This window comes from Schistocerca cancellata, chromosome 5, assembly GCF_023864275.1.
Source record: "Schistocerca cancellata isolate TAMUIC-IGC-003103 chromosome 5, iqSchCanc2.1, whole genome shotgun sequence".
Lineage (NCBI taxonomy): Eukaryota > Metazoa > Arthropoda > Insecta > Orthoptera > Acrididae > Schistocerca > Schistocerca cancellata.
This window is the reverse complement of record NC_064630.1, coordinates 372,286,439-372,313,768: the sequence shown is the minus strand read 5'-3', so window position 1 is coordinate 372,313,768 and position 27,330 is coordinate 372,286,439. Positions and strand designations below refer to the sequence as shown.

General features: G+C 38.2%; 1 protein-coding gene across 2 annotated transcripts in view; it reads right to left on the bottom strand.

The window, feature by feature from the left end:
* The window catches only part of LOC126187390 (cleavage and polyadenylation specificity factor 73), a 78,606-nt gene that overhangs the window by 21,369 nt on the left and 29,907 nt on the right, over window positions 1-27,330 (bottom strand). For both annotated transcript variants that reach the window (XM_049928443.1, XM_049928442.1), the window contains exons 8-11: window positions 19,932-20,082; window positions 14,552-14,727; window positions 14,169-14,474; window positions 11,069-11,330 (exon numbers count right to left, since the gene is read on the bottom strand). In XM_049928443.1, the coding sequence (XP_049784400.1) occupies window positions 11,069-11,330; window positions 14,169-14,474; window positions 14,552-14,727; window positions 19,932-20,082 (895 nt within the window). The remainder of the gene's footprint in view (window positions 1-11,068; window positions 11,331-14,168; window positions 14,475-14,551; window positions 14,728-19,931; window positions 20,083-27,330) is intronic.

Sequence of the window (27,330 nt, the reverse complement as noted above, 5' to 3'; positions counted from 1 at the left end):
AATGCACAATACCCCCAAAAAAGGGGGTGAGGAGGTAACAAGAAAAAAAAAAGAGAAATCACACACGGCCAAGCACAAGCTGCACGCACAGCGCCATATGCATTAAGGTCATGAAAGAAGTAGTAGTATATTAAGATGTTTATATTTTCTTTAGGTGTATTTATTAGGTTGTATACCACAGAAACCGAAGTGTGTTGATTTTTTGCAAATGATAAATGAAGTTGTTGTCGGATTTCAGGTATTAATGACAATGTGGGCAGAAAAGAACCAGTCTGATGCCATTGTGTGGCATGTTGTGTATACAGATCACTTAGCTCAATTTCCATTTTGATGCCATAACTCAGGAGTCACTAGGTTACAAAAGAATGTCAGATGATGGGAGTAGAGTATATTATTCTTTTGTGAGGAATTTAATTATGGGTGTTGTTTGTAGATGATGGACTTGTACTGAGGACAGGCATGATTACAGCATCCTTCCGGCATGTAGCATCACCAGCAAGGGTGATCATAGGGCACATCATAATTTTGGCACTGTTGCAATGTACAGCTGCAAAGGGGTGAGCACCTTGCAGAAGCGACCACTGGAGCGAGGTATACTTATTTCCAGACAGGGAGAGATTATCCTAACCAGTTATTAGTGAATGTTAAAACTAACTTATAATGCAGGGGAAATGAAAAACAAGGTACAAAGGATGGAATAAGTTTTCTCAAAACTACACCTCGACACCAGCAAGAAGGAGAGTACTGAGTACTGTGACTCTCTTACAAATGTTTCCAGGAGCTATTACAGCAAGCTTTGGACATGATGCCATGCACATTGAGATGATGGATACAAGGTGGTTAGATGCAGGAGGTTAATTACTGATAACAGTATTAAGGACCACAGACACCAACGACATATGGGAACTCAACAAACATTTGAGTGCAAGTATAGGGGGAAGCAGAAGGTACTTAAGCTCCAATGGAATAAAATGAGACACAACTATCAAATCTAGAGCGAGGAGTTCTGAACAATATCTGAATGCTATAAGGGTTAACAGCAGAACTAACTAGTTGCATAAGAATGGCCAGAAGAATGGAAAACCAGTAATTAGGTATACTACAAACCTAGTTAAACCACTGGACAACAGGTTGGTTGTAGTGCGACTTCTATAATATCTGGTTGACAGTCTAAGCGATACCTGAATTGAGATAATGGAATTACAGGAAGTCATACGCAACATGGTGCACAGATAATTCCGTAGCTTGTAGGCACTGAGATAGTTTCTGGACAGCCAACGTACGGCACGAGAAGAGCTGTTGGCTATGCTAGAGTTCATTATGCCACCAGATGAGGAAACCCTACCAGTACTTTACCACCTTGTGACAGTACTGACTGTGCTCATCTTCATGTGCTAGTTCAGTTCCAAATGGCAAGCAGCAATGACCCATACAATTGTTATTCAATTCATCCATACGCAGTGAGACAGGTGACTCTGAAAAAATTCCTAGTCCAGTTCCATGTGGCAAGCAGCAATGACCCATACAATTGTTATGCAATTCATCCATACACAGTGAGAGAGGTGACTCTGAGAAAATTCATGCAAGTCAGTACAAAAGAGGTACCACTGGTTTTGCCAGGAAGAAAAAAACGTGCGCTGATACTGGCTGCTGAACTTTTTCAGTGCCAATTAGAGCAAGTAACCACATGCCCAGCACAAGTGATTCAGTCCACCACAGGAGCAAGTGAGGTACAATTATTCTTTGGAGGAACAGGAACGGAAGGATACCTGTGAGGCATCCTGGCACCATAACCCTATTTCCAGAAAGCAGGTTTACACTGGATATATTCTGTGCACATTCCAGCAGTGGTTAGTTATCACGAATTGTTATGAGATGGGGTGACCTAAGTGTATGGAATGGTTGGCGTTGTAATGTAGCAGCATATTGGTAAACAATGCGATTTGTGTTACTTCATGTCCAACTTTCCACCTTCCAGCAACCATAACAGGAGTTATGATTTTAAACTAATATATTTTCTGCTACACTGGCCTGACAAACTTTTCCCCAAAAACCTGATCTTAACTCTCTGGATACACCAATAGCAACACAGAAGGAGCACCGTAGTGTTCAGAAAATGCTTCAGCACATGCAACAACAGCACAGTAATTACTAATACAAAGTTGAGGCAATAGGCAATTCAATCTAGGAAACCATCTTTATTTTGACTCACATTGGTGCAGCTGATATTTTTTCTTTATGGCAGAAAACCATGTACACCCCTGAACTTCCTGTACACCATATGCTGACAGTGTGGGTCACCCTTAGCAAATAATTAGTGTACATTGTAATTGAGATTGGAACAGCAAAAGAGGAACCTGAATGAAAATGGTACTAATGGTAAAAATGTATTATATACTACAACAATAATATTAGGAAAAATAACATAATGTTGTTGTTATTTCATCCTGGACTTCCCACTGTTTGGTTAAGATGTACCGTAAGTGATTTTCGGATATAATGCCAACCTACATTCCAGTGAACCAGATACTCCTAAAAGGAGGTGTGTTTGCAACAGCCTTTCAAATTGACGATCTTAATCTACTGCTTGGGGACGAGGCTGGAACACTGTCAGCGCAGTATAGTATGAAGGTCAGATTTTAACAGTGGTGGTCCAAATTACACCATGTCTGCACCTGACACTGCACTACTTCTGTGTTCTATGCATTAAAAAATGATGTCCTGTCACAACAGGTCAGGTTGAGCGGCCATAAATACCATCCACTCCAGCTATACAGTATCTGTCATCATCCACAGTCAACTCTGAGAAGTGCTCCATGCCAGTCATCGACCTGATGTGGGTCATCCTGCCTAACTACTACTCAGTGCTGCCTCTGCTGGCTGTGGGTCTATGGGCTGTGCCTAGTCCTGATGCTGCCAGGAGCTGAACTGGTACATTTCACCTGGGAGCCATCTGCTGGCTGACTTCATCCAACTTCAGGGCACATACCCAGGCGTCCGTGGTTTGCAGCCCACATTCATGCGGCATCCACACCCGACTTAGTGCCAAGCCATTGCCTGCCCTGTGTGTACACAATCTGCAACCACCAGCTTAAATCAGCGGGTCGCTCACATGGGATCCTACATCAGGAGGTCCTTAGTCAGCTGGTCAAGCATTTGTGCCAAACGGTGTGACCAGGTTACTTCCAGTTTGCTGCCATGGTGGGCATGTTGACTGTTCTATCTGATGCAGCTCTACAGGCCTGCTAACAAACTGACTACACTTCTACACCATGGCATACCTGTCAGGCTTGGTGACTCTGTCCACTGGCCATCACCTGCTGTCATGTACTGAGCTAAGTAAGCTACGAAATCCAGAACTAGCCCACACCTCTGGGCTCAGACCAGTGGGGGTGGGGGTGAGGGTGGGAGGTGGGAACAGAAGAAGAAGAAGAAGAAGAAGAAGAAGAAGAAGAAGAGCTTCCAACTGCTGGACAAATTTTGATCAATAAACTTATTCTTGTTTTATAATCATGCTAATGATTCCATGATGGCCAACCACCTAGTTCTACGTACCTAACGCACTGGCAACCACCCTACTATGTATTCATGACCTGCAGCAAGGCCAATAAACACTAGAGCCGTCCTGACCCCACTACAACATGAATGGTCACCACCAAACTGTGACCAACCGATTGCTGAGTCTATTACTCAGCTCGATGTGCCCTGGATATTCAGGTTAAAAATACACCTTTACTAGGGTGACAATACACTTCTTCCTGGCTGAAAGTACATTTTTTCCACGTTAAGTGACAATATACTTTCCCTTGGTGCTATGAAACTTATCAACTGTTAGAATGGTGAAGGATTTATACACTGGCATGCAACTCCCCGGTACTTTAGAAAACACAACCCAGCAAAAAAAAGCGTGTTTGGGAAAGATCTTTGATGCATGGCAACATTCATGCAGCATATTTTTGTATTACGAAAGTATAAACACAAGCATGGTAGCTTCCGAAGCACTGAAATCGAATGGCAGTGTGATTGTAGCTCGTGTCATGTGATCTCATTAGCCAATGACAGCATATATTCAGAGCATAAGAAACATGACGTAGTCACACCATAGCAACATCACTGTTAAGTAGCGTGAACACACAAACAGAAAAAGTTAATGGTTTAAATTAATGTACAAACAGCATTAGCACAAGAAAAGTTAAGCTTTCACATACAATATTGGCAATCACGAATTTTATGCTTGTTTTTTTCCGAGGGTGTGGTTAGGCAGGATTCTAAGGGCATCAGCTTAAATTGCAGCAGTTGAATATTTCTGACTAGCATGATTATAAATTTCACTGTTGTGCACCGTACATTTCCTGGGTTACCTGGTTGAATAACTTCAACTTTTACATAGTAAAGCCAATTATGTGCAAAATTGCTCAAGAACACACTTCACCTCCCCCCCCCCCCCCTTCCCACCAAGTATACAATGGGTACGCATAAAAAACCAGAATAACATTGCTGTGGGTGAAGCTTGTGTATTATACGCATTTCTAGCATTAGTCATGTATAGCACAAATCACTGCCAGTTTCAGTGCCGCCTGTGTTGTCGACCTGGCTTTTTCTGTTCCTCTGTCATCTGCAGTGATTCTTTTGCTAGCACTGTTTCGTCCTTGTTTCATTTCTTATGATCCGAGTTTAAGTGGACAATGTGCAGCTGTGAAATTTTGTTTTCTACTCAGTAAAAATGCTGCTGAAACTGTTTTAATATTGAAAACAGTTCACCAAGATGACATTATGGAAAAAAAGTGTACAGGTGGCCTGCTAGATTTAAAAATGGCAACACTTTTGGTTCAGCGAATTTTAATGGAAGATTTGGGAACCAAAAGGGTTGCTGCCAAGTTTGTTACTCGGGTTTTGACTGACAATCAAAAGGAATGTCGAGTTGAAACATGTCATGGTTTGAAACAACAGCTTGAAACCGATCCAGATTTTCTGTCAAAGGTCATTACTGGTGGTAAGACACAGTGCTATGCTTATGACCCCATCCAAAAAAATTTCATCAAGTCAAATCAAACATCAAAACAGCGCTGCTTTGCTTTTTTGATGCTAAGAGTGCAGTTCGAACAGAGTTTGTTTCCCCACGGCAGACTGTCAATCAAAAATTTTACTTGGAAGTTTTAAGAAGATTGCACAATAATGTTCGTAAAAAGGAAAAGATCTGATTTGTGACAGATACGAGACTTGTTCTTCCACCATGATAATGCCCCTGCGCACACAGACACCTCTGTTGACAGTTTTTGGCTAAAAACGGCATGGTTTTGCTGCCCCACACACCTTACTCACCTGACCTGGCTTCTTGCACTTATTCTTATTTCCACACATGAAAAGGGTATGAAAGGACACTGATTTGACAACACTGAAGAAGTTGAGAACAAACCAAGATGGCGGCCAAGTTGAAAGTGTATAATGTGCCTCCATGAAAAAAAGTAAATTTCGGTAGTAAAAGGAAAACTTGTGCAAGTTGTAAGACTGAAATACAGATCCTGAACGAACGGATATCCAGTCTACAGTTTACAATAGACTCTCAAAAGGTGGAAATAAGTAAACTACAATCTGAAAAGCGTGAGATGCTAATGAAGAAAAAAAGACTCGGTCTCGGGAAAATGGAAGAGAATGACTGAAGGAAGTTGTACTCATAAGGTAAAAAGATGTGAAAGACAGTGAAAATTTAGTGCAAAAAAACTCTTTTGAAGTGCTTTCTGCCGTGGATTCAGTGAACACGTCGGAAAGGGTTGAAAAGTTGGAAAACAAAGTAGGCACACCGTTGCACATTGTAAGTAGGTCAAACAGTGAAAATACTGTGTCAGGAGATATTCTAAAAACTCCTAAATGAAGTGCGCACACCTACACTACCACAGACTTCAATGCAACAAAGGAAACTAAGTTAAAAAACGTATCTCCAGCGAAACTGCAAACTGAAGAACATTTAGAATACGTGCGGCAAAAAAACAACACTAAGGTGAGAAGAAGAATCTTAAATCCTCCGGTTACAAAAAGTGTGAAACACAAAACAATCTGTGTGTTAGGTGATAAGTCACGGCCGTGAAATTTCCGCAATGTTGATGAGAACATGTAGTTTCAAGGAATCTGGTTTCATAAAACCAGGGGCTCCACTGAGTGAAATAACAGACCTAACAACAGCAACTGACATAGCTAGTTTGAATAAAGACGATTTCGCCGTGTTAATAGGAGGATCAAACGACATCTATAGAAACGAGACACACAAGGTGATTACAGAAATGAAGAAATGTTTAAATAATTTAACCCACACAAATGTATTCATTGTGAACATCCTGCATCATCATGATTTACCACCCTGATCGTGTGTGAACCGCGAAATTAATGTTGCAAACGAGTGTATCACTGAAATATGCACAAACTTTAAGAATGTCAATATTGTAGACATAAACAGATTGGAGCGAAGGTTCCATACAGTCCATGGACTTCATTTAAATATGCAAGGAAAGAAATTACTAGCCGAAAAAATATGTACTCACATTTCGAAGAAGAGTGAAGAAAAAAGTATAAGTGACAAACAAACGGAGATTAAGAAGTGCTTTAGACGAGTTTCAAGCTGTGCCATCAGCCAAACGCAAATTACCAAGTGGTTTAAACCGATTAGGCAAGAAACAATCAATCAAGTCATCAGCCAAATGAAAATTACGAAATGGTTTAAACCAAAGAGGACAGATGTGGATGAAGCAAAACTTATACAAGCTCCAGAAGTTAACTCACCTGCTGATTGCCACCAGCGAACAGAAGCCACACACAAGAAAGCTACAGAAATTTTTTTAGGGTAAGTGCTATATTAGAAATGCCATTAGATAAAGAATCAGAAACCGTTTCAACTAAAGTTACTAAGTACCCAGAATTTGCTATACTACACAATAACGTTCAGTCACTCACAAATAAAATTTCCATGTTGGAAGCACTACTCCAGTATGCACTAAACATAGACATAATTTGCATTACTGAACATTGGCTACGAAATGACGAAGTAAAATTACCCTCAATCTCAGGATATAGATTAGCAAGTCATTTTAGCCGAGAGTTTTCCAAACATGGTGGCTCTGCTATCTTTGTGAAAGAACAAATAAAGTTCTGTGATGTCAGTAAAAGTTATATTGACTCAATTGAAAAAGACTTTGAACTTTCCATTACCAAACTGCCAGAGCTTAATTTCATAGTTATTAACATATATAGAGCACCAAGTTGAAACCTGTCAGTCTTCATGAATAAACTAGAGGTTCTGCTGAACAGGATCAGTACACTAAATATGAAGATAGTGCATTGTGGGGATTTCAATATTGATTTTTCAAAAGACAGCAGCAGCAGAGTGCTTTGATAAATATGACCAACACATTCAATATGATCCCCACAATACACTGTCCAATAAGATTAACAGAATGCACAAATTCCATTATTGACCAAATATTCATCTCAGAAACAACTTACAGATTCACAAGCAGAGTACTGAGTATGGGTTATAGTAATCATGAGGCACAGCTGCTGTGTATAGAAATGCCAACAAGTAGTAGCAGTTCCGGAAAAGTATTTAAAAAGAGAACCTTCTCTGAAGATAACATTAGAATTTTTAATCTCTTACTGGCGAAGGAAAACTGGGAAAGCATCGCCACTCAGAACAATGTTGATAGCATGTACATGAGTTTTCAGAGCATCTTTCTTCACTATTTTAATGTAACATTTCCAAAAGAAGTAAAAACAGTAAAACCTAACAATAATAAGCAATGGGTAACTAAAGGCATAAAAATTTTCAGTGAGAGAAACAGATTTCTGCAGTACTCTTGTAAGAAATATAGAGTAACCCAAGGATTCGCAGATTATTCAAAAGGCCTACAAAAGAATCTATGGTAGAGTAGTCAAAGAGGCAAAAATTCTGTGGAATGACAATTTGATAAGAAACTCATCTAACAAAATGAGACCCACATGGAGAGTTATAAAGAAAGAAATTTGTAGCTCAGTGCCAAAGAAAAAGAATGTATCATTAACACTAGAAGGCTCAAAAGTCACAGACCCAAATTCAGTTGTGGAAAAATTCAATGAATACTTCACCTCACTAGCTGAAGACCTCATTCAAGTACACTGTCAAGGACCAGTCCCAAGTTTCTCCAGCAAGTCAGTGATCTGGACTGCTTCTATGTATGTGTATGAAACAAACCCCAATGAAGTTATAAGTAAAATTAAATCATTAAGCAATAAAATGTCAAGTAGTCTTGATGAAATACCTGATTTCATATTAAAAGCGTGTGCTCACCACATAGCAAACCCCTTGGCAAAAGCAAAAGTTTCACCACTGCTAAAAAAAGGTTCTTCTGAAAAAATATCAAACTACCGACCTGTGTCACAGTTAAGTTCCTTCTCAAAAATTCTAGAAAAACTCTTCTATGACAGGCTTTTAAGTTTCATAAATAAATATGCACCTCTTACAGTACAACATGGTTTTAGAAAGTCTAAATCTACACAGACAGCAATTTTCGAATTCTTAGACTGTATTTTAAAATCCCTTGATCAACATAAATTAGCTGCAGGTATTTTTCTGGATCTATCAAAAGCTTTCAATGTCCTGGACCATAACATTCTGCTCGAAAAATTAGAAAGACGAGGAGCAAGAGGTGTAGCACATAGCTGGTTGTGTTCATACCTAAAAAACCGCAGGCAGAAAGTATCACTTCAGTATGAATTCAGCAGAATGAATAAAACAACAAACAATTCCTTTCTTTCTAGGGAATTACCAATAAAATATGGTGTACCACAGGGCTCAATCTTAGGTCCACTACTCTTCTTGATTTATGTGGACGACTTAGTTGAATATATGAGTCCCACAAAAACTATCCTGTTTGCCGATGACACCAGCATATTGCTCACTGGATCCAGTCCAGAAACTTTGCGGTCCACAGCAGAAAGTTCTATGAAAAGACTTTCTGAGTGGTTCACAAAAAACAAACTCATTATAAATACTGAAAAAACTGTGTGTGTCGATTTTCATTTAACTCCTCCAACTAATCAAATGTCTATTCAAGCCCAATTAAAAAATGATCCTCTAGATAATGTAAGTGTCACAAAATTCTTAGGTCTTTGGGTTCAGCAAGACTTAAAGTGGGACACACACATAAATAACTTGTGTAGAAAATTATCATGTGTGTGCTATGGCCTAAGAATTTTAAAGGTTACAACAAGCAAAACAACAGTACTGCAGGCATACTATGCACAGTTCCACTCACTAATCAGATATGGGATCATTTTCTGTGGATACTCAACTCACAGCGTAAAGGTTTTTAGAATGCAAAAAAGAGCTTTAAGAATAATTTGTGGCCTTAAAAAGATGGAGTCCTGTAAATCCCATTTTACTGAGCTTGGTGTCCTAAATGTTCCAAGTTTATTCATTTATGAAACTATCTTGTTCACTAGGGATTACTTCCTGAAAACAGGCAAACTGCTACAGAACAAAAGTGTACACAACTATAGTACCAGAAGGGAATCAAATGTACATCAAAAATATCACAGAACAACCACCTATCAGAGGAGCATAATTAACATTGGTGTAATACTACACAATAAGATACCAGAGGAAATAAAAAATACTACTCATCCAATATTTAAAGCTAAACTAAAGGCATTTCTAATAAAGCACTGTTTCTATTCTGTCAGAGAATTTCTGAATAAGTAACAAAATTAATTGTAGTAGGTACCTAATTTTAATTGCTAATACTATGTATTACTGTAACTTATCTTTGACCTGTCCAATATCAATTGTACAATTTGCGCTATATGATAAAACTGGACCAATAAAAAATCAAATTAAATCAAATCAAATGAGAGAGCAGATGACAGCCATTTCTAAAGATGACTACAAAAGTGTTTGAACAGTGGAAACACTGGTGGGATACATATATTAGTTGTAAATGAAAATATATAGCTTTTAAAAAATAATTCCAGTTTTTTGGATACCCTCTCGTAATTATACTTTCTGTTATCCTTGTTGCATAATTTGTAATCTATGAAAGAACTGAAATAAATATGACAAACTAACCTCAAAACTTGGTCTTTTATAGTGTGTGTTACCTTTTTAAGATGTATCAAACACAAATGTGCCAGTAAAATTGTAAATAATGGCATAAACGGTTGGTCTTCTGGGCCCGAAATTTTTCTAAGTCGCTGGTTCTCAGTGTTATGTTTTGAATGAGAGTCTAAAACCCTGTAATTTAAGCAATTCATTCCACATTCTCACATGTAACATAATTCATCTTGCATAAAAGGAAATTTATTTTGAAAGTAATGTTTCTGAAGTCACCATTAGCAATATTTTCCTGCAACCTGCTATAAATGCAAACATTTGTGACATCACACTGATCGAAATGAGGCCCCTGAGAAAGACACATTGAAAGCAGTTTTCTGTTATGAAGTATTGTGTAGTGTTTAACTTATTTTGCTGTCAGCAAAAGCTTGTATGTGCACCGTGTTCAATGTTGTAAATGGTGGATTTTTTTTTTGCAACTGAAATTTTATTTTGGTGTTATTCTCTCGTTTATGTTTTATTGCTGCCGTATTATTCTGCAGTAGTGGGCCAAATTAAAATTTTTTTGTTAGAGTATCAGTTCTTACCTGTCAAAATTACTACAATTTAACTGAAAACTAAAATAATGAAAAATGCTTGTAATTCTAAAAACTTCCTGGACTTTTCCCAGATGAAAAAATTCCTGTTTTTTTCCGGATTTCCTAGAGTGAATACATCCTGTTCTCACAAAACAATTAGGGTGAATGAGGAGTTGGTTTCTCTGGCAAGGATAAGGCCAATTTCTCTCCTCATCAAATCCAATAGCACCATTTCTGTTTCATCTTAACTCTTTGTCAACAGGTCATGAAAATATGAGAAAAAAATATTTGTTTTTCCTTACAATGAATTCTCTTGTTAGTTTGAAAAAATTACACAGCACTAACAGTCTTTATCAAAGGAAAAGAAACTACTGGAACACATCAGAGCTTAGTAAAAAACTGAAGAACAACTTACTTGAGAGATCACATGGTGCTAACATATGGTAGTTAAAATTTCTTTTGACTAGAATGCCTGATAATTTATGTCCTGGCTTGGGCTTTTCCACAGCCAGCGTGCCCATGACCTTTGCAGTTTTTTCCCCTCTGAAGTACAATTCAACGGCGACAGTGTTTCGAGGATTGTGTATTTCCATTTTTGTACTGGGATCGTCTTCATATTCTCTCTGTAGAGCAGCTTTTAATCTGCTCATTTCATTCTGCTCTCCATGGACCAGCACCTAGAGCAGCAATATAGGTTTCGATGTCCAATTTGATATTTAATTTGTAAATAAAAGAAGCTAAATAATTAACAAGAATCAAAGGAGAATGCACAAATAACTGTATTTGAATGAATCACTTAGCACTGTGGCATTCTGGGAGAATTCATACCTACTTCTATGTCTTAGAGGCATCTCAAGTGCAGTAAAATGACAGACTTGGGAACAATTAGCTAAACGCCCCTAAGGTGTAGACTTTTTTCAGCTCAGATACTTCTCTTTCAGGCTTCTAGCGTGTTGAATTGTTTGCAGGGGACACTTAAGGCAAGTTCATGGTATGTTACAACTGTTCGCAGTTATGATTGTGTAATGCTACACATTTCTTACATACCCTCACAATGGATGGGAGTACTACCTTAAAATTGTATTTCATGAAAACCAGACAAAGCATGGTTTCAAACTGGAGAGTGGAATGTGCTATATGTGTTAAGTTACTACAAACAGTTTGTAACTTTGTTTTTGTGATGACTGCAGTGATGAGCCACAGAAGACAAGTGTGGGGGAAAAAATGTTTCAAACTACAACACAGAAATAGAAAAATCCTTACTATGCTACTAGACAGTGACTTTGATGCTTCTGCTGTGACGAACTAAAGCTGGTTCCTCAAATACAGATGAAAGAGGATTTCTATTTTTATAACTTCTATTCTTCCTCATATATTGCATTTGGAGAGCATGACTCAGGATGAAGAAATTGAGCACCGTTCAGAAAATAATTGTTAAGCCAGGAACATCAAAAAGATCAAAAGAAAAACTATGGCAAGTATGTGACAAACTTTAAGAAAGAGGGAGAGAATATTATGAAGAACTAAATGGATTGTATTCATAAAATTAAAAAAAAAAAGAAGTAGCTCCACCATTGGGGTAGATGTGTAAGCACATGAAAAAACTGGCACACAAAAGAATTGTGACTCTTTGGCACAACTGCATTTCACATACTGGGCCTCAAACAGGTAGGATTTTCCTGACTGCTGAGCATTGAAATGGTTTCAAACCAACTAATTTTTTGTTTAGTAGCTGAGAGCACAATGTAACACATTCTTTTTATAGAATGTTCATGAAAATCAAATACTGTCAGCACAAGGTTTAGTTATATATTATCTTGATGGCCACCCTCTTGCTGTCAGAATATTTACATTCTTATTTACAGTTAAAGCTACAAGCTGTTTTGTAGCAACGTATATGACTATTCCCAATAGAAACTGTTAACTCTGTTTGTTTAAAATAAGTTATCCTGAAGACAATTGAAGTCAAAAACTATAAAAATGATCTAAACCTGGTGGACTAATTTCACACTTCAAATTACTTTAACAGCAGAAAGAAACTGAAAGGTTTCCTGATGAACCTATGAAGTAAACATATGTGACATTAAAACGGTACCCGTTTGACAATCAAATACAAATCTCTTGTTAAGGGACCCATTTACCACTGGGCTGTGCATAGAAGTAATATGAACTAAAGCAGAAATTTGATCTTACACTTATTTTCCAATTCCACTTAACACCTTCTGCTACACGTGCAGTACCAAACCTGCTGTGTCAGAAGATACTGCAGTGAATACCAGGATTGCCTGCGGTTAAGTTACAATGCAAAATTTATTTCTTATTCAGTAATGAAATGTACATTAATGTGAATCTCTGAAGTCCTGACAGTTATTTTAATGGGAATTAAAATGGAGAAGTAAAAAATTCATAAAGCATCAGTAACATGCTGAAATTAGCAAATTTGCCTAAAATTTCTAGTCACAAAATTGCCAAACAATGGAAAATCCAGGATAGAATGATGTCAATATTATGAAAAGGATAGTTGCTGCTCACCATATATGCTGAGTCACAGATAGGCACAACAAAAAGACTGTCAAACAAAACTTTTGGCTAAACAAGCCTTCATCAGAACAGATAGCACACACACTTATGCAAATGCAACTCACACACAGATGACCACAGTCTCTGGCTGCCAAGGCCAGATTGGCCAGGCAGTCTAGCCTTGGCAGGCAGAGGCTGTGGTAATTTTGTGTGTGTGTGTGTGTGTGTGTGTGTGTGTGTGTGTGTGTGTGTGTGTTGTCCATTCTGATGATGGCCCGTTTGGCTGAAAGCTTTGTTTGGTAGTCTTTTTGTTGTGCTCATTCGCAACTCAGCATCTGGACTATTATCACATAATTATTAGGCAGAAGTGGGCATTATTTGGACAAATTTCTATTCAGATAATTACTCAAATAAAATAATTATTTGTCAATAAATTGTTCCCAGATAAAGAGAGAAATTCTCTTTGTGAAAATGCCTATGCAATTGTTAATTATCGGTCACAATTTAAGAAACAAAATACATATACAACTTCTGCATTTACTTTGCTTACTTCTCGATTAGCACACGTTTGTGTATAGCCAGTGTTTTTCCTGTGCCTTAGACCAATATCTGTTTGATAGAGTGGAGCTAGTTGGTTTTTTGGTCTGGTTCCAGTACACAAACCTTTTTTTCGGTCACTTATCAATTATTTCACCTCCAGCAATAATTTGTTAATAAGAAAACTGCCTCCCATCAGGCAGGCCGCTCGCCGGGTGCCGGTCTTTCGATTTGACATCACTTTGGCGACCTGCAGTCAATAAGGATAATGATGAGGACAGCACAACAGCCAGTCCCTGGGCAGAGAAAATTCCCTGACCCAGCCGGGAATCGAACCCGGGCCTAGAGGATTGACAATCCTTCACACTGACGATTCGGCTACCGGGGGCGGGCACACTTAAAATGAACACAAGAGATTCAACATTTTGCCTAATTAGTAAACCAAAACAAGTACTAACCACATGTGGTGGCTTCAAAATCCTGATAAATTCACTGGTCTGCTGATAGTCAGTATGAGCAGAGAATGAAATGTAATCGACAGACATTTTAAGAGGCAGTTTCTGTCCAGACATTGTAGAGATCTCCTCTGGCTCAGATAGTATTGTTTTAGCCAGGGTACCTTCCACACAATAGCCAGCAATAATGACACCATTCTTTGAATCAGTGCACCATGATTCAAATAGTTCTCTTGATAGCCCACTCTGCATCATACCAGGTGAAGCCATGACAACACATGGACCAATATCCTCAAAATGGTCAATTCCCTAAAAAAAAATTATAAAATAAATAAATGCATGGATTTAATTAGCATACCAATAAGCGCATTCAGTGAAAAACTTACCTTCAAATTTGAAATATGTTTAAATACAAAAGGATTATTAATAGCAATCTGTCTTCGAATTTTATCGTTCATTGCATTGACATAGGTTTGGTAAACTGCCATGCATTTCTTTGCCAATGAAGATGCATAGTAAATTGGAATATCATGGAGCTCAGTATGCTGACTCCAATATTCATCTGGAAAGTAAGCCAGGCTATAGTAAACACATACAATGCAGGAAAAAGTGTGAAAGAAAAATGAGGCATTTTAATTTTCATTAGTAACATTAGCATTACACACTTTCACATTTGGTAACATTAAACTTAATTCAGTAGGTGAAAAAATTTCAGGTGTTATAAATCCTTTTCATGCCTCCACTGAACTGCAGATAGTGTCATCCCCCTTTTCTTTAAATGATTACCAACTAACACTTCCAGTGCTTTTTAAAAGGAAAGAAAGGAATTGCTTGTCATTTACTATCCTACTGTAAACAAAAATTTAAGTAGAATAATTAATTAACTTCAAACTTTTAGCTTTTATAACTGAAGAGAAAATTTTCCATATAAAGTTGACAGCAGAAGCATGGAAAGAAATACACATTAAAGTTTAACATTCCACAGCTGACAAACTCATTACAAATTGAATGTGTTATAATTCAATAACCACGGTGCCTCCTGGATTTTTGAGAGCAAGAGTGCAGTGAAACTTATTACTAGTGAAATTATTTCTGGATGTGCCCAATATGAAATAATTTACAGATAAAATGGCTACTTAGTATTTACCTTTGGGAGGCAAATTTCTTAGTACTGCTAATATACATATAAAAGTACAAGAAACTATTCTAGCTTTTTGAGCTAATGGTTCCTCCCTCAGGGAGGAGAGAGGAATAAGCTGGGGTAGGTGAGAAAGGAAGGGTCAGGCCGGGCACTGTCACCTTAGGGTCTGAGTGACCTCCCGACCCTTCTTAAGATTCATCCATCTCTCTCTCTTCCCTCCCCTGAGGAAGAAACTAAAAGTTCTGAAAGCAAAACCAGTTTCTTGTACTTTTAAATGTGTCTATCGGCAGTATCAAGAAATTTACCTCCTGCAGGTTTTTGCCGCCTGAAAGTAAACCACTGACATAGTGTGCAAATGCAAAACAATTGTTTCATGATCGTGGATCATTATCAAGTATGGTTCCAGCTCAACTGAAAAGTTTCATGATGACAAGATGTTGCAGAGTGATGCTTTAATACTTTTAGAGCAGAAATGATCTTCCGTACAAATTAAAGTGAATGATTTGCTCTTTGTATTCCACTGTATCACTCTTTTACTAAAACTGTCCCATAATATACATCACCATGGGCAAAAGTATGCTGCCAACATCACCTTCAGACTACTTGCATTATATGAGGATCACACAAATATATAAGGTGATTCAGCTAAGCTGTTCACCTAAAGTATTTCTGGAACCATATAAGATATCGTAATACTGTTTCATCTGAATGAACTGTGAAACAATCCTTATTAAACGTATAGTCTCTCCTCATAGCTGTATGAATTAAAAAGATATTGGTATCAACTCTGCTTTTCCAAAGTGGAACTACGACAATTTATGCTGCCAGTATTGTAGCTCTAAAAGAGATGAATTCAATGGATTTTCACTCTTTAAAATCCGATTACTAGTTCTTGACCAAGTACAATATTCACAACTTAGGATTTACCTGTTTCAAACATGAAACTGACTGCTGTCTTATGAGGAAGTTTGTGATTTTACACCAAAATAAGGAAATATGTCATGTTGAATAATGAGGATACACGAGTATTGCACTGTCGAAATACTGGTATAAAAGGGGCCGAGAGGAAATGCAGCTTTCATTCTGCCTGTATTGCTCACAAGTGTTGAGAGCTGGCTATTGTGAAAAAACAAATGTCTTTCACAAACCACGAGAAATTATATATGCTACTTCTTTATGGAGAATCTACAAGGAAAACTAAGAAAATAGTTGTGTTGTATGCTTGAAAGTATCCTGTAAAGTATGAATATATGGTGTCAACAATGCAGTTGTTTTATCCAGCAGACAATGGATCTTCTTCAGTACAGACAATGGATCTTCTTCAGTCACATCATCGGTGAACAAGACATCCATTTATCTGCTGCACAATGCATTACAATTTGTTTCTTTATCATCTGAGTTGTCAAAAGTAACTAAGTTAAGGCCACACTTCACGCACTCTTTGTAGACCATATACTGTATAGTAGTCAAATATTTGAATGCACAAAAATGCAATGTTGAAACCAAAGCTCACAAATGTCATAAACAGCAGTGTGTCAAATATCGCAAATCAGCAGTTCATGGAAAGTTAAAGATTCTCGTCTGACTGACTGGAGGTAAATATAAATTTCAAGAGTACTCACATGAGATTCACAGAAAACTTTTGATAGTGAAAGTGTTAGAGAGGTTGTTCCTCTGTCTTTGCAATGAGGCACAAATACACTATGTGATAAAAAGCATATGGACACCCCCAAAAACATACTTTTTCATATTAGGTGCGTTGTGTTGCAACCTAATGCCAGGTAGTCTATATCAGTAGTCATTAGACATTGTGAGAAAGCTGAATGGGGTGCTCCGTGGCACTGATGGCCTTCGAACATGGTCAGGTGATTGGATGTCACTTGTGTCATACATCTGTACGTAAGATTTCCACACTCCTAAATATCCCTAGGTCCACGGTTTCTGATGTGATAGTGAATATGAAGGGACACGTACAGCACAAAAGCGTACAGGCTGACCTCGTCTGTTGACTGACAGAGACCACCGACAGTTGAAGAGGACCGTAATGTGTACTAGGCAGACATCTATTTAGATCATCACACAGGAATTCCAAACTGCATCAGGATCCACTGCAAGAACTATGACAGTTTGACACGAGTTTAGAAAACTTGGATTTCATGGTCGAGCGGCTGCTCATAAGCCACACATCACGCCGGTAAATGGCAAACGATGCCTTGCTTAATGTAAGGAGTGTAAACATTGAACGACTGAACACTGGAAAAACGTTGTGTGGAGTTACGAATCACGGCACACAATATGATGATCTGATGGCAGGGTGTGGGTATTGTGAATGCCCAGTGAACATCATCTGACAGCGTGTGTAGTGCCAACAGCAAAATTCGAAGGCGGTGGTGTTATGGTGTGGTTGTGTTTTTCATGGAGGGGGCTTGCACCCCTTGTTGTTTTGTGTGGCAATATCACTACACAGGCCTACAGTGATGTTTTAAGCACATTCTTGCTTCCCACTGTTGAAAAGCAATTCGGGGTTGGCGATTGCTTCTTTCAAAACGATCGAGCACCTGTTCATAATGCACGGCTCGTGGTGGACTGGTTACATGACAATAACATCCCTGTAATGCACTGGCCTGCACAGAGTCCTGACCTGAATCCTATAAAACACCTTTCGGATGTTTTGGAATGCCAACTTCGTCCCAGGCCTCACCGCCGACATCAATACCTCTCCTCAGTGCAGCACTCTGTGAAGAATGGGCTTTCATTCCCCAAGAAACCTTGCAGCACCTGATTGAACATATGCCTGCAAGAGTGAAAGCTGTCATCAAGGCTAAGTGTGGGCCAACACCATATTGAATTCCAGCATTAACGATGAAAGGCACCACAAACTTGTAAGTCATTTTCAGCCAGGTGTTTGGATACTTTTGATCACATAGTGCACATGTCTGGAAATACAATTGCAGCAACTGGCTCTAGAGGAGGAGAAAGAGAGATTTCAAAGACAAGCTGTGGTGTGTCATGACAAGTATTTCCTACCAATGCTACAGTACAAAATAGACAAATATGAAAAAATAATTTCACACAAAGGTAGAATTTCTGTATCAGCAAGAAACGCACCCATGACTTTTGGAATTCAAAAGGTTTATTAAATAAAATGTTCTCTGGCTTCCATCCACGTCACGTGGTTAAAATTCCACAAGCTTACAACCAAGCATTCCTTGGCCACTGCCAATAGCTATTGTATATAAGGGGATACCAACAGCCCACTAACAGTTAGTGGGCTGTTGGTATCCCCTAATAAACAATAGCTATTGCCTGTGAGTTCATTGGTTCTCATAGCATCACCATAGTGTATTTGGGCATGCACTGAGTAGTCATTCTATGTTCCTTCTTCAACTTCATGATCACTGTATCTCACATGCACTTAGCTGCAGGCTGCCGAGTCTATTAATGGTGTTATTGGTGATTTTTATTTCAATGTCTTTTTTAATTAAACAGTCCCAGAAGCCATTGGTGCAAGTCATGACTGAGGCTTCATCAAATCTGATCCAGAGACCATTTTATAGAGCATGCTCACCTAAAGTGGATTTTTCGGGATAACGCAGGTGATAAAACCTCCTATGTTCCTTCCTACGTTGTTCGACAGTGCGCATTATTTGTCCAGTGTAGGACTGGCCACATTTGCCAGGTATCTTGTAGACCCAAGGTGTTCTGACACTGCAGCTTCTTGAACTGGTTTTAGTAATTGCTCGATTTTTGTCTACACTATCCTGAAAAATCGACATTAGCTGAGTATGTTCTAAAAAATGGTTACTGGATCAAATATGATGAAACATTTGTTGTGCCTAGCACTAACGGCTTCTCAGGCCGTGTAATTAAAGATGTCTTCAAAATGAAAATCACTGATAACATCCTTAACACAAACAGCAGCCTGCAGCTCAGTACAGTAGTAGGATCCACCGATCATGAGGCTGAAGTGGGAGCACTGAAAGCTGAGTAAAACTATGTCCATAAGTGGTGATGCTGTCAGCATCAGTGATTTCACAACTGGTTGCTAGCGTACAGAAGGACATACCAGTGGCCCACTGGCAGTCACACCACTTAACAATGGCCAAGGAGTGTTTGGTCAAAAGCTCGTGGAATTTTAACCACTTCATGTGGCTGGAAGCCTGAGAACACTCAATTGATTTCTCCCACTGCATGACTCTGCATTCTTACAAAAGCAGTGTTGATCATCTATTTTATTCACAATGCATGACTTCGATTACAGCATACCACTACAGGAAGTTGGATGATGTGAAAGATTCTTGCCAAATAAACTAACATTTGTAAACTACTTTGTGCTTCCATACGGCAATGATGAGAACATAAAGGAGCCTTAATCACTAATAAACTCAATGGAATTTCCTGGATAGCCCATCACTATCCTTCTTGCAGTCCCTGTTTAATGCCATATGACTTTCATGTTTGGGCCACTGGAGGGAATGTAGATGGGGGAAAAAAATAATGATAAAGCATCTGAGCACATTACTCGTAACTGGCTTTTCCTTTGCACAGGAAGGTATCAAAAGCCAGGCTAACTGATTTCGAAAATTTATTTCTAGTGAAATATTTCAAGAATATATTTTTTTTACCTAAAATGAGAAGCAGCTCCTGTGCACGTCCCAGTGCGAACACTGGTATAAGGCAGCGTCCTCCCCTGTTCACAATGTCATGTACAAGTGCCGTAAAACGTCCCTCACGCTCTTCTCTCTTCTCATGAATGTGTGTTCCATATGTCGATTCCTGGTAATTGATTCCTCTTATTTATTTTCAAGTTTTTCACAAACAATACATACACAAACAAAAAACTCTAACACCGTCAATAGTATGCAATGGCTGTATAAAACTAGATTTCTTGGGAAAAATGAGTACACGAAACTCGACAGTAAGATTTGATTTGAAGGTCAAATATATACAAGATTAAACATATTTCTAGACATTACATACAACAAACCTTAGCAATTGTCAAATGTGAAAAATAAAAACTGCCACAAACAAATAAAACTGCTTCACTCACTTAAAAATTTGGCAGTTGATATTTACCTGACCACAAAAAAAATAAAGGCAAGTAACATGCCGGGCTGTATCCTTGTATTAGTGCCACTTAAAGTTCACATAACAACCGGATGTATTGAAACATTTCCTCACCCAATGCACTTACAAAGTTGAGACTGGAGTCATTTTACGTAGAAAAATAAAGGTAGCAAAAGTATCAAAACAGATCTCGGAATTATTTAGTAGTTTGGTGACAATTGGCACTGAAAGTCATACAGGCTACAGATTTCAAGTCTTAATATCTATTTAACTAATAGACTTTAGGTTAATTTAAACACTTTGCTGCACTTCGCTGGAATCAGTAAAATTTAGACTTTCTTTTGGATGCAGTCTTATAGCTGAATTTGATCTATTAGTTCACTCAAATTTTACTTAATATGTATTGCGCAGTGTTCCCGACCTACCTTGCTTTGCTTATTCAATATTGTCTTCCCAGTAGCTGCGTCCGTCTCACCTAAATCACAGCTTAATCGTCACATTAGGTAGGTCAAAAACTTCCAGTCTTTAACAATGTTCACAATTACACTTTTTTGGTACCGACCGGAAAAATTAACAGACTTGCCGCATTTTTGCTCCATGAGAATCTGACCGAGAACTAACTGAGAACTGCACCAGCTCAGACCTTATATAGACGAGTGCTTGAATATTTGACTATTTCTGTTAATATATTGTAGTTTATAATTTCCCAGGGTTAAAATGATCCCTTTTAACTGGTTTTGAAGTTAACTATTGGGTTTTATTACTTAAATAACATGAGTGAGCTGTATAAATTTAAATACGCGGAACTAACTTATGTGTCCACAGTGGGAATTCCCAACTTATAACCATGGCAGCCATCTTCAACAAAAATTTTTACTTATTCAAATTTACTTAATTTTTAATTAATGCACTTACAAAGTTGAGACTGGAGTCATTTTACGTAGAAAAATAAAGGTAGCAAAAGTATCAAAACAGATCTCAGAATTATTTAGTAGTTTGGTCACAATTGGCACTGAAAGTCATACAGGCTACAGATTTCAAGTCTTAATATCTATTTAACTAATAGACTTTAGGTTAATTTAAACACTTTGCTGCACTTTGCTGGAATCAGTAAAATTTAGACTTTCTTTTGGATGCAGTCTTATAGCTGAATTTGATCTATTAGTTCACTCAAATTTTACTTAATATGTATTGCATTATATACATCATTGTTCATAACTTTTAATAGGATGCATTTCCAATAAAACTAATTAGCTCATTACCTTCAGAAAAGACATTAGAATGTACTGAAATAATAGATTTTACTAGGGGAATTTTATTTAAACTATTTCTGAATTCTGTGCTATGAGGATGAAGGCCAGAGAATCTGTAGTCGGAATCTGAGTAGTGAAAATGAAAAAAATAAAATAAAAGTTCATTGCTTAACTAAGTTACTGAAGGAGTGTAAAACGAAAACAGGACAGCAGTGGGCAACCCTGTTTCATTACAGGCAGTGCTTGGCCACTGAATTATCGAACACTTAAGGCACTTGCACAAAGTTATTATGGGAATCATGCTACATATTAGCAACAATGGCTAGCTTTGTATTTAAAAACCTCCTCTTGACTATGTGGGGGCCAGGCCAATGAAAACTGTAAATGCTTAATACGGAAATGTAAAATAGCAGTAATAGCCTATAAGTTGGTAAGCATGTTTGTAACAGGGTGCAGAACCATATACACAGGTATAGGAACAGCATAAAGGTGGCTACCCCATTAGCAACTTGCCTGAGGGATGATCAGTATTCTGTTATTTAGTTTCTGCATAGTAAAGGTGTGAATTATTTTGGAACTCATCACAAAAGGTCAAGTATAACAATGCATACTGTAGAAGGGAAGAAATGACGATTACAATTTAACAACCTAATGATGATGTGGTCATTCAAGATAGAGTACAAGGTCAAACTGGGGAAGGAAACTGTCTTTGTCTCATCAAAGGAACCACCCCAATGTTTAAGTGATTTAGGGATATCACTAGGTGGCTGGACAGGGATCTGAATCACAGTCTTTCAAAGCTGAATCCAGTATTCTACTTATTGGGCAACTTCGCTCAGTACTGCATGCTGTGACAGCATGCAAGTCTACAAATATAGTTGTATTTTTACAAAGGGTGTGATGTCCACGACTGATACCGTATTTACTCGAATCTAAGCCGCACTCGAATCTAAGCCGCACCTGAAAAATGAGACTTGAAATAAAGGAAAAAAAAAAAATTCCCGAATCTAAGCCGCACCGGAAATTTGAGACTCGAAATTCAAGGGGAGAGTAAAGTTTTAGGCCGCACCTCCAAATCGAAACAAAGTTGGTCCATTGTAATATGAGACACAATTTAGGTCAAATGAATGACGATACAGCTACAGTAGTTTGGTTCGAGTCGTAAGCTTAGCAGTTAAGCTTTACCAAGTAGCCATTGCTATGCATCAGGCGCTCCGTCCGTATTTATACGGGTACCCTTCCTTTTTCACGTGCTTCGTCTGGTTTGAATCGATTGCTTATTTTGCTTTGATCTGATAAGTGCTGTTTTCTTTGTTATAGGTGTTTGCGTCACTCTAAGCTGAAAATGTATTACTGTACTGTGTCACGCATTGTTAGTCGCATTCTGATAGTGCGTGTTTACGGTCTGTCGCTGCTCGCGGCATGGCTTGCTTTTGTGCGCGCTACCGCCACTTACAATTAAAAAAAAAGAGTAATCGTCTCATTAGCGAAACAATGGCAAGAGACTGCTATTTGTTGTTACTTACACTGTTGCTTTCTTTGATACTGATCAACAAGAACCAAATAATAGACTGCGCATGATAGAACATGTTCTGAACGAGAGTTAGGCGAAAATGTTTCTCCATTTGAAAATCTTTGCGGCCGCTTCTTTAGTACATCAAATTCTGCACAGAAATTAGTCATCTTAGAATTAAAAATCTAGTCAGTTGCCGTGCTTCATTTCTGACAGTATCACTATTAGGCATAAGAGTAATACGAATATAAACATGACACGATACGCATATTCTTCCGCATTTGCTGTTGTCTCACTCTACTTTCGTAGTTTATTAGGCAGGCAGGATTTAAATGAGATAGCAGCAAACATGAAAGAATACATGACAAAATGTTGATATTCGTATTATTCTTATGGTGAAGAGAATACTGCATGTGATTCACATTTCATCAGGTTCCTATTAGCAACCATCTCTTCTCACAGGTAGGAAAAAAATTCAGAAAGTAGAGTTGGCCATATTGACAAACATCCCAAACAGTCTTGCATGTCGGATTTTCGTAGTACATTGAAATTCTGCTACATTCGAAGATGAACAATACGGAATTTGTATTTACTTCATTGGATAATGAATGAACGTGCAGTGGTCGAAACTCGGGGCGGAGAAAAAAAGCTCCTCTTCCACTTCTTTTTTTTTTTTTTTTAATTTATTTACTGACGCGGAGGTTTTGGCGCCAGTATTAATCTTTGTGCCTACTAAGCATGCCTGTGTAGCGCTACATATATTTGACGGCAGAAGTTAGTTGTGGCGGCACCTACCAACATTTTTCAGAACTTCCACTTGCTTTGCACTCGATTCTAAGCCGCAGGCGGCTTTTTGGATTATAAAAACCGGAAAAAAAGTGCGGCTTAGATTCGAGTAAATACGGTACCTTCATTTCTGGTAAGTACACCACTCTGTGATGTTGGAACACACTAGAATGATGAAGCTAGCGCGATGGAAACTACGGAGTGACACTGGATTATATTATGGCAAATGATAACATTAGTTATGGTTCAACACACTACATTATGCATAACATTCTCTAATTTCATGAAGTGTCTGCAAGATGTGTTCTCTGGATGCTGACTCCTGAAATGAAACCACAATGTGCTGTTGCATGTGAACAACTTCTGCAGCAAAATGCTCTAATGCAGGCTTAGCAAGAATTATTACTCGGGAAAAGATGAGTTCATTGTTGGTATTAGTACCAAGTAGACATGAAAAGAGCAAGGAAGGAATGGAGCCAAAACTTACAGAAATTCCAAACACATTCACCAGCATATACGGTTATACTGATACACCTTCAGGTTGATTAAAAGCATTAGCACAAATACATGTCACAAGGAATGACTATCACTAGTGTATCACACTTTGGCTTCCAATAAAATCAAAATGGTTTGAATTTTGTCTGCAAGTGTTCTGACAGAGCAGGGCCTGACAACTGTGATGTCATAGAACTGAAGTCTGAGTGTCTTTGGCATTCATCACACCCACTAGACTTTCCCATGCAGTTACTATATAGGTGTACTACGCAAAGAAGCACCAGAAGGCACCAAGTTCCATATGGCATACAATTTTTTTGTATGGGCCCATAAGCACACTGTACAACATGGATGGCATCAACATAAACTGAGACTGTGAAAAAGGGATATTTTACTTCACTGGGAGCCATCAATGTGCATTACAAATTTTTATTTACTGCAGTGAAACATAGATTTTTAATGTGCAAACCACTGAAAAACTGAGTGTTAGTAAGTGAGTAATGGGGAGCTGCGTGTTGGAAATTATTAGCAGAGAAAGGAAAAAAACAAACATTTTGATCAGAGAATAAACTGGATTGGAAGGCATAACTACGAATGTAACGAAAAGTGAGTAATGGAGAGCTGCGTGTTGGAAATTATTAGCAGGGAGAGGAAAAAACAAACATTTTGATCAGAGAATAAACTGGATTGAAAGGCATAACTATGAATGTAATGAAAATGAAAGGGTTGAGAAGAACATCACTCAGGTGAAAGGATTGTCAGTAGACCAAAGTAGTATACTGTTGGATGCCAACAGATAAGAATTTACTTAGATCCTGACCAAATGGATGGTGGATGACATTACAAAACACATAGGAGCAACATGGATGTGTAAAGCTGAAGTGTGTAGCACATGGAAAAGTCTAAAGCGGCCTATAGACTGTCAATAACATTGGGCAGTAACATTTCACAATATATTATATTGATGGTTGGCTCCACCAGTCAAGTTATATTGTGAAAACTACATGTTAAATATCCGAGTTGAAAAGAAGGTGGGTATGGACACCAGCTGTTATTCTCCCCTGGACTGGCTTTGTGCCCTTGAAAATAAAAGAGGAGTGTAGATGGCTGAAGGAGTGGTATCACATGAGAGGATGACTGACACATGAAAATTTACTAAGCATCTTGAGGATACATGAATCAAATGCTTATGGGAACTTTCTGGGGTTGGGTGCTTGCTAATTTGACATACTTCTGCAATATATTGTGCTATATATTCAGGGTTGGCTCCAGACAGCGAAGTGATATTTAAGTAGAAAGACATTCATTTGTGAGATGCTAGTCCTGCAAGTCAGCACCTGTCAATTATCTCGCTTTATTTGGCTACATATCTCGCTTTATTTGGCTACATGAAATTCATTTTAAGATGTAAAATACCCAAGTGTAATATCACCACAGTCTATAAAGCCTAGTTGTGATAGAAATGTACAAAACCATTCAGAAATCTTGAAACATTTTAATGTTGAAACTGCATTTTATCTGATTTAGAAGGGATTTCTTGCCCTTGTAAAATGTTCAAAAGTGTTGGCTCCAGTAGCTCATCAGCACCAACTTCGCTTTTCATTGCACTGGTAATTCTTTTCACTCCCTTCCTATAATTCGTCTGCAATGAATTTAACTTCTTAAATAATATAAGCTTATCTGTTTTCAGATACATTTCTCCATATTTCGACAACTAATCATAGTTCTCGGTTTTCTCCTTACAGTTACTACACTCATTCGAGTTGACACACAATAAGGATGGCCACCCCTGTAGAGTTCCCATAATTCTAACATGAACATGTGTTCCACTGATTTTGAAGCCATATCCACAATTTGATTTAGACAGCACATCAAATAATGCAAAATAAATAAACTGAGTTGACAAAGATATACAATGTAGTCAGAAACTATGCAGTCCAGCCAGTTTGTGCATTAAAAATTCAATTTCAGTAGATCTGCCACACGAGCTTCCAGTCTCATCCACAGACAGTTGATAATATTGCATCTTGTGAAATACTGCACAATATTACTGAGAGCCTAGGGGTTGCTTAAAGGAAGCCTTTCCAGCAGTCGATTCTGAATGACTTATGATGACATCTATTAAAAGCTGAAGCCCAATATACCAATGAAAATAATCAATTTTTGAAATTACAATGTAATTGGATAGACAAAAAGTCTATGCACCAAGCAGCACACTAGAACACACATATAAGGGTACTGAAATTTCCAAGCTTTTGGAGCCAGTGGTTCCTTCTTCTTGCAGAAGGGTTTAAGGGTAAGGACAAGGGGTGAAGAAAAAGAACTGGTCAGGCTTAGGAATTGAGGCAAGTTTGGAAAAGACACCTAGAACTCTGGTTCAGGAGAGAGCTACCAGATGGGATGAGAAGGAAAAACTGATTGTTGGAGAATGCACTGAACGAGGTTTGAAAACCTGAGAGCTTAAAGGTGGAAGATAGGGCAATATAGGGGTTACTGACACAACATTGTCCACACGTTAATAAGGGCATGTGAGACAGAGGTCGGGGGGGAATAGATGCCTCAGAAAATATTAGATACATAAAACTAAAAGGGAGTGAAGAAATTAATATTGAGACCAAGAAATTGATGTAAATTAATACCAGGTGGGTGACGAGAACCAAGGACATGATGTAATGTCAGTTCCCACCTGCGAGGTGTCTGGTGTAAGAATCCAGATAACACATTTGGCAAAACAGTCACTGAAGTCAGGACTATTATTTGTAGATAGTGGAATAGTGTTTACCTAACAGTTGATACATGTCATGTATCGTTTCACAGGTGGCTCTCCGTTTGATAGTATATGTTTTTCCAGTTACAGGGCTGGTATATGTGGTAGCAGGAGAGTGCATACGTCAAGTCTTACAGTGGGGC